Source organism: Cotesia glomerata, linkage group LG9 (assembly GCF_020080835.1).
Source record: "Cotesia glomerata isolate CgM1 linkage group LG9, MPM_Cglom_v2.3, whole genome shotgun sequence".
NCBI lineage: Eukaryota > Metazoa > Arthropoda > Insecta > Hymenoptera > Braconidae > Cotesia > Cotesia glomerata.
The window spans coordinates 17,939,890-17,954,076 of record NC_058166.1 but is presented as its reverse complement, the minus strand read 5'-3'; the positions used below and the strand labels follow the sequence as shown (position 1 = coordinate 17,954,076).

General features: G+C 27.2%; 2 protein-coding genes and 1 long non-coding RNA gene across 4 annotated transcripts; 2 read left to right on the top strand and 1 right to left on the bottom strand.

The window, feature by feature from the left end:
- Positions 1-1,269: 1,269 nt before the first annotated feature.
- On the top strand, positions 1,270-1,753 carry LOC123271308. Its single transcript, XR_006510830.1, has 3 exons — positions 1,270-1,386; positions 1,450-1,539; positions 1,613-1,753. It is a non-coding gene; the product is annotated as an uncharacterized LOC123271308 (long non-coding RNA).
- Positions 1,754-3,152: 1,399 nt separating this feature from the next.
- On the top strand, positions 3,153-4,897 carry LOC123271622 (protein Abitram; the record flags this gene model as incomplete). Its single annotated transcript, XM_044738018.1, has 4 exons — positions 3,153-3,355; positions 3,572-3,643; positions 3,900-4,014; positions 4,081-4,897. A coding segment is annotated over exon 4 (774 nt), but the record flags the coding sequence as incomplete, so codon positions are not given.
- Positions 4,898-5,463: 566 nt separating this feature from the next.
- Positions 5,464-14,095, bottom strand: LOC123272072 (4-hydroxybenzoate polyprenyltransferase, mitochondrial). Of its 2 annotated transcripts, none has more exons than XM_044738709.1 (5): positions 14,011-14,095; positions 7,529-7,997; positions 7,327-7,474; positions 5,864-6,246; positions 5,464-5,746 (listed from the first exon to the last, which is right to left on the bottom strand). In XM_044738709.1, the coding sequence occupies exons 2-5, from the start codon at positions 7,985-7,987 to the stop codon at positions 5,573-5,575; spliced, it is 1,164 nt and encodes a 387-aa protein (XP_044594644.1). In that variant the 5' UTR covers positions 7,988-7,997; positions 14,011-14,095; the 3' UTR covers positions 5,464-5,572. The 2 variants fall into 2 exon arrangements, with proteins under 2 accessions (XP_044594644.1, XP_044594643.1); XM_044738708.1 differs by lacking the exon at positions 14,011-14,095 and adding an exon at positions 8,148-8,292.
- Positions 14,096-14,187: the final 92 nt, after the last annotated feature.

Below are 14,187 nucleotides of genomic sequence, written 5' to 3'. Positions count from 1 at the left end.
TTGGCTGTTAATTAATTCCATACTGTTTTTAAAAAATATTTATTAAAGTGCGAGGTTTGTTATTTGTGCTCAAAGCCACGACCAAGAATAGTAAAACGACAACGGCAACCTAGTTTTTTATGTTAGTGTAATTTTATTGTGTCTTCTACTTTATATTAAATGTGTATATCAATTGAAAGCTGATGATTAATAGATTTTATTTCTATACACATTTATGCATTTTTTTTTATTATAATTTTTTAAATCTGAGTGTCTGTCAATGCCTACACTTATTTACGTTAATGCCCCGGTTTATGAGACACTTTTCTCGGTGTACTGTGTAATACGGACATATGTTTTTCGACTTGTCCCGATTAAGTGAGACAGTGTACATTTATAAGATTTTATATTGCTAATATGTGATATTAGTTATAAAAATAGTGCAATTATATGTTCTAAAATATTGGCTATTATTAAAACCTCAAATATTTTTCTAAAAGTAAGTATTTTAACTCAAATAGCTTTAGATCATGAATCTAACCTCAAATCATATAACATTGAATAACTTTGTCAACAAGTTTTTCTGTTTTTTAATTAAAACTTTTGGATAAATTTATAATATTTTTTTGTATATTGATTCTGAAAATATATTATTTATTTCGTATTATTTCAGACTAAGTAAAAAGTAAATTATAATAAAAAGCTGAGATAATGAAGCATAAACAAAATTCCAAAGTGATAAAAACTCAATCATCAAATTCAACCAAAGAAAAAAAGTGTTGTGTTCCAAAATGAATAATAAAATAGAGAAAAAAAAGTTAAAAGGATTAAGTATTTATAATTCGTCAAATATAGAAAAAACTCTAAAAGCAATGGAAGACACAGAGTTGTCCTTGAGAAAAGCAGCTGCTGTTTATGGAGTACCGATTGCTACCCTTGCTAAATGAAAAAGTATTAGTCCTGAGAAGGCAAAAATTAGAACTGGCCCGGTGACAGTGTTATCTTTAAAAGAAGAGGATGTTATTGTTCAGTGGGTTTTGTACAGAGCAGTAATAGGGTCACCTGTGACAAAAACTGAATTATTGAAGATGTATAACAATCCGTTACTGTCTTAGACAGTATCATTTTAATGGGATAAACTGTGAACAAAATAATTTAATGAATGATGGACAACTTTTTACGGTTATACATGAATCTAGTCAAGTTAGTCTTCAAGAATCATCAATTGATAGCAATAACGTAATACGGAGCACTTCTAAAGACTTCAGTGAACACAGCCTAATTGATCCTAACTATCTCTACTGATGATACAAATTTAGATATATCTGCACAGCCCAGAGAGATTATAACAGAGCTCACAAATATTCATTCTACAAATCCTATAAACAACAAAAGTTCATCAATTAGGTATGTAAATGTCAACCTCACATTCATGTTCAATAAATTTAACTTAATGTGACTGTTTTTCAGAACTTATGATAGAAAATTCAGATCCTATGCTTGCAATGATTGACAAATATCGTTCTATTCACAAGATTTTATCAATAACTGTTGATAAAGGTAATGTAAAATAATTGTTTATGAACTAGTTTTAAAAATTATGAATAAAATTACGAAAAATTCATATTTTTAGATAAATGTTCCGAAAAACCTCCGAAAGAAATATTCACTTTGCCATTGAATTATTTACCGAAGAAAAAAACAATAAAAATTGAAAAAAACAGGCAAGTCAAAGTTATCATTTGTGGACACCTCTGATGAATGGTACAAACAAAAGTTAAAAAAAGAAAAGTTAAAAAACATGAAAGAGGAAAAATTTAACAATAAAAAAATATTAAAAGAAGAAAACAAAATTAATGGCTCAAGTCAAGGAATGACAAAAAAAAATCAAGAAAGAAAAGTAGATTTAATTCAATAATTTGCGTTGATTAATTGTTTAACTCATAAAAAATTTTTTATAAGTTTATTAAAAATTGAAATAATTCCTTCTTTTGTAAATACGATTGTCTAAAATTAATAAATATATAAAATTTGGTCAACTTTGCTGATTTTTTAACTGTCTCAAAAATAGGGTCCTGTGGTTTGAGACACTGGGGACATGTGACTTTAAAGTGTCTCATAAATAGGGTCATATAGGTTCCTCTAAAAAACCATAATTTAATTAATTTTTAACCAAAAAAATTATAAAAACAATAGAAATATTGATTTAATGATCATCAAATTATCGTATAATGCGATTAAAATTGTATTTTTTTCTTTAATGGATTAATTATTCGCAGGAATGTTCAACCTACCTTGAAAAGTGTCTCATAATAGGGACTTTTACCTTATTAACACTATTTAACACAAAAAAACTATTAAAATAAACATGTCACTTTTTTTTTAATGACATTAAAGTTAGCATTTAATCATTTTTTAATTTTTAACAAATATATTTTTTCCAAAAAATTATTTTTAAAAAATTGCATTTTTTATTTTTTTAAATTTCTACATGTCAATTTTTTTTTCTACCTTTTTTTTTTATGGAAATGAAGTTAGCCGACATTTCAAAATTTTTGTAAATTTTTTATTAAAAAATTTAAATTAAACAATTAAAAAAAAAAAATTCACATGTAAAAAATTTGAAAAATTATAAGTGCAATTTTTTAGAAGTATCTTTTTAGTTGTAATTTAATTAATAAAAAAAAATCAAAAATTTTTAGACGTCTGCTAACTTCAGTGTAATTTTTTTCTGCTATAATTTATTTGTTAAAAAATTATTAAAATTATCAAACATCTGCTCAACTAATTTTCATATTTTTTATAAAATATATTTCTTAAATTTAATCAAAAATTCGACAAATGTCAATAAATTTTCTGATTATTTTTCAGTTTCACATTTTTTATTTTTATGAAACTCGCGCATGCGCATATTTTATTTTTAAAATTGACACTTACTATAGTATACACTTCACAACTCTTACTATACTAAATTCAAAAATTGAATATGATAGTGAAGTTAGCTGACAACTGTCAATTTTTAAAGTTATTATAACAAATCAATTATTAACAACAATAAAAAAGTACTTACCAAAATTTCCTAATAATATTTTTTCAATTGTTACAGATGTATTTTTTCAATTAAATTTATTTTATAATAATTTAATATCAAATTATAAAAAAATTTCTACTGTCAGTTAACTTCAGTGTCATAGGTCGAACACATGTTATATCATTACGAAACACTGCGGTTAATATTATTGTAAAAAGTAATTTAAAAAATTACCAAGATAAATAAATATCTGATGATTTGTTAAATACAGCATGTCAGACGATTATCTACGATTAGCTGTTCATTATTCAGCGTGTAACGAATTTTTTTTCAAAACTCAAGATTGTGAGAAAGAAGTGAGTAAATTATTAATTATTTATTTACTAATTGTTTTTATTACTCTTAAATTAACAATTTTATCATTGTTAGATTTTATTTAACAAATAATTCCTCGGAAATTATTTTTAAAAAATTTCATTACAATTTTTTTAGTCAAAATTTATTAATTTAATTGACATTTTTTTAAATTAACAATTTTTAATTTATTAATATTTTTTTCAGTATCCTGTCTCAAGAGCATTTGGACAGTGTACACAATATTACGTTGAATTACAAAAGTGTATAAGACGTCAGGTAAATTTTTTCAATTTTTCAATTTTATTAATATTTAAATAAACAATTAAAAAATTTTTTTCTTTTTATTAAATAATAAATTAATAATAATACAAAATTTCTTCAAAAATTTCTACCTGTCAATTTTTTTTTGCTATAATTAATTTGTTATTAAATTTTTTAAATTATTAAATTAATTTTCCTAAAAAAAAAATTCTAAAATTTTTTAAAAATTTATTTTTATTACCACAAAATTAAATATTGAATAATTTAATAGAGAAGACTTCAGCAAGAAGCTAACCGCAAGATTTCTGAAGAAAAACGTGAAAGATTAAAACGTCTTATCGCAGAAGCTAAAGCCAAAGAAAATAAAGCATAAAAAATTCCAACAAGTCAATTAATAATTAATAATTAAATTTAATAATTAATAATTAATTATTAAAAATTAATAATTAAATTTAATAATTAATAATTCAATTTAATAATTAATAATTACTAAAAATGGACGACGACAAGCAAGACATGGAAGTAGAAGAAGATAAAGTAGAAAAAGAAGAAGAAGAAGAAGAAGAAATAGATTCCGGTGATGATGGCTTTGACTTTCCACCAGACGACAGTGTCGTCAACATGTTGGACGAAGTGGACTTATCTGAAGAATTACCATGTGTCACGGACAGATACTTTACCCCGTACTACAAAATAGACGCCCAAAAGCCAAACAATGACATCTGCATCAGAATACACAGCAACCGCATCTGCATGCTGTCCTTAGCTCCAAGTCACCCGGTCTTGTCGAAAGACAGCGGGATTGAGAAGATCAATTTCAAAGTGACTGAAAAGTTGGACCGAGCGACGAACAAAGTTTCGGGAAAAGCCAAGCATGGCGCGCAGCCTCTGCAGGAAAATTCTAATATTTGCTTCATTACTCTGGCTAATGGGGAGACCTGGCCCATCAAGTGCTGCATGATTGGTAAGTTGGTGGAGATCAATGAGGCCTTGATTGACAATCCTGAGTTGATCAGGAAGCCGCCTCATCAGGGTGGGTATCTTGCTATTGTCTTGCCGAATATTAAAGCTCATGAAAGTATGAAGGATAAGCTGCTGGATGAAGAGAGTTATAAGAAAGCTATTGCTCAGAGAGAATTTAATTGCAATTCTGATAAAAATGAATTAAATTCTGATAAGAAGGAATTAAATTCTGAAATAAAAGATGAATTAAATTTTGAAAATAAAAATGAATTAAATTCTGATAAGAAGGAATTAAATTCTAAAAATAAAAATGAATTAAATTTTGATAAAGAATCGATTAATATTAAAAGAGAAAGAGATGAAGAAGAAATACCTAAAAGAGAAGAAAAATTACAAAAATGTTAAATTAATTAAATTAAAAGACACTTGACAATTTTTTAGAATTTTTTAAAAAATAAATTATCAATTATTAATATTATTAAAGAAATAATTAATTTAATTTAATTATTAAATTATATATTATTAATAATTAATATTATTATTATATCAAAAAAATTATTTAAAAAAATTTTTAAAAATTGCATTTATAATAAATTTTTTAAAAATTGTATTTAAATTAAAAGACCCAGTTATTGACACTGGCCTAGTTATTGACACTTGCAATTTTATTTCAATTAAATAAAATAAATTAATAAATATAATTTTTAAATTATAAATCTTAAGATAATTGGTTTTTTTTTTGAGAAGATTTTACTTTTTTTAATTAAAATAAAATTGCAAGTGTCAATATAATAAAATTTTTTTTGCCATAATTTATTTGTTAAAAAAATTCTAAAAATTATCAAATGTTTCTTAATTTAAAGATCATGATATTAATTGTAGTAGATATTAATTAATTAATTCATTTAATGTAATATAATAATAATATACATGTGAAATAAAATAATATTTGTACTTTTCATCACTGTACAGAAAAAATACTTAATATTTTATTTGTGATTTATTATTTTCTAACAAGCTAGTTTGGTTGCTCTCAGGTGAATTTTTTAATAAATTTCCTAATACTATTCCCGCAAAAATAATTAGTCCTATTGTTCTATTAGAGATGAATTTTTTTGCACAGTCCTGGGGATCATCAATGTTTAAAGTTCGAATCTGGAAATTAAATTAATTATAATTACAAAAATAAATTAAATTACAAATTAATAATAACTAAATTAATATTAATTTTTTAAATAAAATTGTTTGGTAGAAAAATTTTTTTTTGTTCACTTGTTCAACAACGTGGCCAGCGACCACACTGACAGCCACGTAGTAGGGCCAAGTCTGGCCAGAAACTACTCCAGAAGTCAACAAGCTTCCTATCATAGACGCTCCAAATCCAGATAAATATAATTTGGTATTGTCGCCGAATTTCAACGCTGTGGACTTTATTCCTAGTAACAAGTCGTCGACCTTATCCTGGTGAGCGTAAATTGTGTCGTATAAAACTGTCCAGCAGATTCCCGCGACGTAGAGTGGCAAGCATATTGATAAGTCGCAGGAACCCTGGACTGCTGACCAGCCTAAGAGGGCTCCCCAGTTGAAGGTCATCCCCAAGATTAGTTGAGGCCAGTATGTTATTCGCTTCATTAGAGGATAGATTACTACTAATCCTGTAAATATAAATCATTTATTTTTATTGAACTATAAAGAAATAAAATTTTGCTTTATTAAATAATGACTTTTGTTAAATTGCACTGTACTTTCTTAACTATTGACATTTATAAAGATATAAGCTCATCCCGATGTTACACTCATCAAGAGCTTTCATTTGAGTACCCACATGCATTTTCATATATTTTTCATATATTTATACGTATATAAATAAATATATCAAATATATGAAAAATTGATGTGGGTACTCAAATGAAAGGTCTCAATGAGTGTAATGTCGGGGTGAGCTTATATCATTCAAAATGTAAATAATTAAGAAATCATAATGTATTTTGTCAACTTATAATATTTTTAAAGATATAAGCGGATCATGATGTTACACTCATCGAGACCTTTCATTTGAGTACCCACATTAATTTTTCATATATACATATACATAATATATATAAATATATAAAATATATGAAAAATTGATGTGGTTACTCAAATGGAAGGTCTCGATGAGAGTAACATCGGGATGAGCTTATATCTTTAAAAATATCAATAGTTCACAAGATACAAGGTAATTTCTTAATTATTGATATTTTTAAAGACATAAACTCATCCCGATGTTACACTCATCGAGACCTTTCATTTGAGTACCCACATGGCAATTTTTATATATTTTATATATATATGGTATTTGTGAAATATATAAATATATAAAATATATGAAAAATTGATGTGGGTACTCAAATGAAAGGTCTCGATGAGTGTAACATCGAAATGAGCTTATATCTTTAAAAGTGTCAATAGTTCTCAAGACACAAGGTCATTTCTTAATTATGTGTCTAGAGATGGAGTATTTTCAAATGCAGCCTAAATATTATATGAAACCTTGAAAATTTGATTTTTTTGATATTGTCTTTTTAAAAATAAATACTCAAATATTTTCTTATTTTAAAAAAATAATTAAATTATTTTTAAATTGATAAACATTAAATAAACTAAATTCTAAAAAATTTTTACATGTAAAAATTAAAAGAATTAAAGAAATATTTTTTTAAAACATAAAAACAAATTAAAACAATAAATCATACCAAGTGAACTAGCGCCAAGAAAGACACTGTACCAGTTCAACTGCAGCAAGATCCCCAATCCAAGACTCAGCTGTCCTCCAAGGAAGACCAGCGCTTGAAAAGGCGTAATATCCCCAGCGACTAGCGGCCTGTCCTTGGTCCTCGCCACCTAAAATCGGTCAATATAAAACTAAAATACTAAAATACCTTCGAATAATATTACTTTTTTATCAAAATCTCGATCCCACATATCATTAATGGTACACCCGGCGCCGCGCATCACAAAAGCTCCAACTCCAAAAAGCGCCAGTAAGTGGAGGTCTGGAATGGCACCTGGTGCCGCGGCCATGGCGATGCTCCAGCTGCAGGGCCAGAACAGCAGCCAAGAGCCGATCGGCTTGTCAATTCTCATCAACTTCAAGTAAGGCTTGACATTTGACGGCGAACTGTCGACTAGTTTAGCAGCAACACTTAATTCTCTCACTAGCACAGAACTTTTTTTCACTTTTAAAAAATCATTTTCTTCTTGACAGCTAAAATTACTGTAATTTTTATCATTATTTATTTTTGAGCACAAACACGTGCCGGTTTTTAAAAATTCGGAACCTTTTCTTCTTGTGTGGCTCCAATAATTTAATTTTAATAATTTTAAGCCGGCTATTTTGTGACAGGACTGGATCATTTTTAATTACCTGAAAAAAAAAAGTAATTAACAATTAAATAAATTAAAATAATAAAAAAATCAATAAATTACTAATTAAGTATTAAGTAAGTATGTTTTATGTATAAAAATTATTTTTCACCATGACATTTGCAAATTATACAAATATTTTATTATTTACCTGGTTTTGAAATTCTGTTATTTAATTAAAAACCAACAGGTGTTTTGTTATCGCTAAAATTATATGACATTGCATAAGAAATAATTTTAGTTATCTAAAAAAATATTGAATTTTCATGGTATATTGCAACCACAATAATAAATATAACAAAATATACTTGTTTGGAAATTTTTTTTTAGGTTGGTACTCTGTGGCGGTCACTTTTCTACTGAGGTAAAGTAGTAATCTACATTTTCTGCAGAGGCGCTGATAACAAGGCGGTAAAATATTTGAATTTAAAATTTTTTCTTTAAATTTTTTCTTTAAATTTACAGCTGATTAAAAAGTAATATAGAATTTAATTATTATTTTTTCGACCGAATTATATATATATATAAATTAAAGTTTTATCGCCTAAGTAATATAGAATGTGAATCAAAAAAATTAGTAGATTTCGTAAGAACTTTTTTGGTAATTTATAGAATTTTATTGGTCACTATTAAGATCTTTCTGTTAATAGATAAAATTATTTTGATATTTTTGAGAATTTTTGTAGAATTTGTAAAAATTTGGTCTAATAATTTAAAACTTGGTTTAATAGTTCAAAATTTGGTCTATAAACTTATAGATTGATCAAAAATTGGAAATTTAGTGTAGAATTTGCTCCAAAAGCTTTGAACTTTATTAAAGAGTTTACAATTTAGTTTAGTAACTTAAAATTTGGTTTAAAAAGTTCAAATTTTGGTTTAAAAGCTACAAACTTTGTTCAAAAATCTATAAATTGGTTCAAAAGCTTAAAAATTGCTTCAAAAGCCTAATATTTGGTTTAATTGCTCCTAATTTGGTTCAAAGGTTTAAAATTTGGTTAAAAAGCTCAAAATATGACTCAAAAATTGTTAAATTGGTTCAAGAATCTAATTCTTGATTTAAATGATTTAAATTTGGTTCAAAAAATCCAGAAATTTGTTCAAATGCTCAAAAATTGATTGAAGAACCCAATTATTGGTCTAAAAGCTTTGAATTTTGTTTAAAATCCCAAAATTGTACCCAAAAACTCAACGCTTGGTTTAAAAGCCCGGAATTTTATTAAAAATCTTAAAAATGTATTAAAGAGCCCAAATCTTGGTTTTAGAAGCTTCAAATTTGGGTTAAAATCCAAAAATTTGACCTGAAAACTTAAAACTTAGTTCCAAAGTTCGGAACTTGGTATAAAAATCTTAAAAATGTATTAAAAAGCCCAAATCTTGGTTTTAGAAGCTTTAAATTTGGTCTAAAAGCTCAAAATTTGATTCAAAAATTAAAAAGAATGGTTCAAAAATCCAAAATTTGACTTAAAAACTAAAAATTAGGCTTTGAAACTCAAAATTTGGTTCAAAAACTTAGAACTTAAATAGGAATGTTAAAAACCTAATTGAAAAAACTAAAACTAGGTTTAATGTATAACAACTTTTTAGGTAAAATTGATAAAAATAGAGATTTCTTAATAATAAAACCTTAATTTGGTTCTCAAACTGCAACTTTATGTACTAAAATTACTAGTTTAAAAGGCAACTTAAATAAGCCTTAGCATTTTAGCATTTAATAAAATCTTCCCGTACATTTAAAAACGCGTGGGTAGAGTGAAACATTTCTGCCTAACCAGTTGGGTCTGATGTGTAGGCGCTCCTGGTTATCCCACTCTATTAAAAAAATTCGCGGTTAAAAAGTTGCTCGGCATACTATGGAAAGTTAAGAGTTAAGAGTTAAGAGTAAGAGCAATACGCTCGTAAACTCTATCGTTACATGAGCCAGCGAATAGGTGTGCCATGAGCTCTCAAACAACCAATACATACAAATATCCCAATGCAGCTATTTTTTTAAAATTTATATTCTTATTCTCTTATTTAATGTCTTTAAAGTCTGCAACTGAACGGATACCTGAAATAAACTCAACACAACTCCGGTATCTCTCCTCGTATTTGCAAGGATAGACTTTTCGCCCACGCACCCCTTATTGCAATTTTTGGCTTTGGGAATATTTTTATTCATTTATTAATTTCAATAACTTCCATATAGGACTGAATTATTATAATTATTTATCGTTGATCTATGATTACAGAGTTTACTCGAGATAAAATATAGATAAGTAAGGAGAAATGAATTACAGTATTTACTCCGAGGTATCAATTGACAGCTTTCCGACTGTATTCGCTAATCCATTTATCTAAACCCACGTAATTTATATTTACACATATTATTATCATTTTATAAAGATTGTGGTACTTTATAAAGATTACTAGCGTGCATAGCGCATATATTATTTATTAAAGATAAATTTTCACATGAAATTGCGCGTAAAATTGTTTATTAGACAAAATATCCCCCTCTCCAATTAAAAATCATCATAGCAACCTTAGAAACGCCCCTTAGTACCTTACCCGCATGGAAAAATATATGCAAATATATATTTTCACATATATTTTTTTTGCGCTAAATATATGTCCGCATATATGTTCACATATATGCGTGCATATATGTTCACTAGGGTGTCCGTTATTTACCAAGTTGATTTTTTTTTCGCTGACGCCCCCTGGATTTTCAGTTCTTGACCTAAAAAATAATATCCTATATGAATAAGCTCTCAATTCCCAAATTAAACCTTGCTCCAATCGAGTTACATTTCCCATTTAAATAACATGGGAATTTGCAACTTTTTGTTATTAATTTTTTTTCACCAAAAAAAATGCCACTACGACTATTATCGATGCATTCTTTTCTTGCTTGTAATAATTCGATGGCTACGGGTTAAACTTAGCCCTTTTGACTTTTAAATTAGTAGAAAATAACTAAAAAGGTCAACTTTATAAGCAACGGTTGCTAGGGGGCGTTATTAAAGTATATATGGGACATTTCTGAGGTACCAAGAGGCGTGGTTATGTTGCTAAGCAATTATTTGATTGATTCTTTCTTAATCTTAGACTGTTTGAGTTTAAGAAAGAATGAATTAAATAATTGCCTAGCAACCTTAGTACCGCCTCCCCGCAACAGTTGCTTAGAACATAAACTTTCTAGCTATTTTTCACTAATTTAACAGTCAAACGGTCTAAAAATAAATAAAACAATTGCTATGAAACCTTAACCACGCTCCTGATAGTTTTAGTAACGCCTCTTTCTATCGTTGCTTAGCAACTGTTGCCTAGAAACGTTAGTCCCGCCCCCTAGCAACCTTAGTACCGCCCCGTAGCAACAATATCTTAGCAACCGACTTTAAAAACCTCCCTCTAACATTTTATTTAGATTTTTATGCTTGTAAATTTATTTCCAGGTAAATTAAAGCCTTAAAAATTAAAAATTCTTAATAATATTTAAGTAATTATTAAATTAAGTGGATATTAAATTAGCAGCAAGTAATAAGATGATTAATTTAGGATATTGCGGTTACAAGAACAAATATATTGTATACAGAGAAATAACACTTGGTTCGGTAGCTGTCATCATTTACCGTGACGAGTAAAATGTTTGTAATGATGAGTTACGTAATTGTGTAAAGGCGCAAAGTAAAGGCGCTTAGTCAAAGAGAGTACCAGCATAACTAGAGGCTTTACACTTTATATGTGTATTAAATTGAACGGAAGTCGAATGTAATTGTATAAGTACACAATTCTTTATAAAAAGTGTATCCTGTCATCGTCTTAGTCTCTCAGTAAATTTATATATAGTTACACTAAATTACATTATACATCAGAGCGATAGAAGTACCGCCGGGAATTCGATTACTCAAGACATAATGTTGATTGATATTTTTTTTTTTACTTTCGCTATTATATATTTATTAATCAGCTTAAAAGTTTCATTAATTTTAATCGTAAGTAATTTTTAAAAAATTAAGTGAGCTATCAAAATCACGATTGTAAATCCCAACAAACATAACAGTAAACAATATATTTTATTATTAGTTGTACATTGCAGCAGTAACGAGATACATGCACGTACGTTCAATGTACAATGCAAATAGACGCGAATCTTGACGTTACTTGTGAGTATATATGATACTTACTTAGTTGCTTGCAGGCTTATCAGCCTCGCCTTTAAAAGGCAGCATCCCATTTTAGTTAATATTTTTTTAACATAAATGATCCTCACAATTATCATTTATAGTTTTTAAATATAAATACAAGAATTATAAATAGCGACAAGTTCAATGCACGATAACATTTTTTTTTTTTATTTGTAAATTTAGTTTTTTTAATTGAGAATTAATACTGAGGTTTAAAAAAATTTTTTTAATAGAAATAACGGTAGCGAGGAAATTACAACATGGTTCAGTTTTTAGTTTTGTTTGTATTGTCATACCGCGGTTCCGCGCACCTGTTGCGCGATATGCAATCAAGTGTCCTAGAATCCGGTTATTTATTTATTTATTCTCTGTTTATTAATTGGTAGTTTGTTTTTTTGGAATTAATTTATTAATTTTGGATTTAGTTTAATTAAAAAATTGAAAATTTACTTCAATTATATTTATATTTAAAGTAGACTAATGAAAATTTTAATAATTTATTTATTGACAGTTAATAAAACTTATTAAATATTAAAAAATTTTTTAGTTAATAAAATTAACCCAAGAAAAATTTTTTTAACAATTTTTGGAACTTATAAAATTAAAAAATCTTTAATAAAAAAATTAGTTTTTAAGTAATTTGTCATTTAATTACTTTTTAACAATAAATTTTTTGATAATAAAATTTTATTGATCCAAAAGTTTTTCTTTTTAATTTATAAAATGACCATAATTCGTGAAATATTGATTTTATCAAAAAATAATGAGACCGAAATTGTAGCTTATTAAATTTCCTATAAAAAATATCTTTATATTATGGAGCTATCTTCAATATTTTAGGAGATACAGTAACTTAATTATTGCTCCAAAAGTTAAGAATGAGAAATTATTATCTCGTCATTAAAAATATTGATTTTTTGGAAAAGTTTTAAGACCAAAATTGTAGCTTAGAAAATTTCCTACAAAAAACGTTTTTATATTATGGGGCTATCTTCAATATTTCAGAAGATATATAGTAATTTAATTAAATACTCACAAAGTGAAACATAAAAAATCATTACCTAGTCATTATAAAAATGGCTGCAACTTCTAAAATATTAATTTTTTGGTAAAATTTTAAGACCAAAATTGTAGCTTGTAAAATTTCCGATAAAAAACGTTTTTATATTACGGGGCTATCTTCAATATTCTAGGAGCTACAGTGTCTTTACTCACAAAGCTATCTCTAAACCGAAGAATAATAAGTGATGTCATTTAATTGCTCTAGTAATAGCTATAACTCCTAAAATAATAATTCTATGAAAAAATTATAGCTTATAAAATTTCCTACAAAAATGCTCTTATACTATAGAGCTATCTTAAATATTTTAGGAGATACAGTCTCCTTAAGTAGTGCTTACTATCTATAGCCGTTAAAAAATTCCTAAAAAAAAAGTGTGGTTTAATTTTTCAGTTCTATTAAATCCAAAAAACCAAGAAAAAAATCATTGGTATAAATTTGTAGCATTAACATAAAGATCCAGTGCAATGACAACTCGTTTAAAGCGAGCAGACTTAAAATACATAAAATGTTTCGATAGAATAAAATAGAGAATACTCGGTCGAATCCCATATCAACACACATACACACAAATAAATATTTCTATGACTCATAAAAATACAATTGAATTAACCTGTTGGCCTTACCGTCACGGCCGGAGACGTCTCCGCATTCTTCCATCTAAAATATTACCAACTTACTTATAAAAACATAAATATATATACATAATTAATTGAAAAAGCGAAAAATTAATTACCGGACAAGATTTAGCGGTAAAACGAAAAAATCCTTAGATTGGAAGAAAATACCTGGTGATTGGTGAGCTTCGATCCTCGATCTCGCGATAACGTCCGAGAACCGTCGAAGATCCCCGAGCCGGGCTCCATCCGAGTCAGATATCGAATAACATTCGTGTGGTGGGCTGTACACGTTGCGTTGCTGCCATACTCATATCCTCTGATCTGTTAAGTCTCAACTCGCGAGTT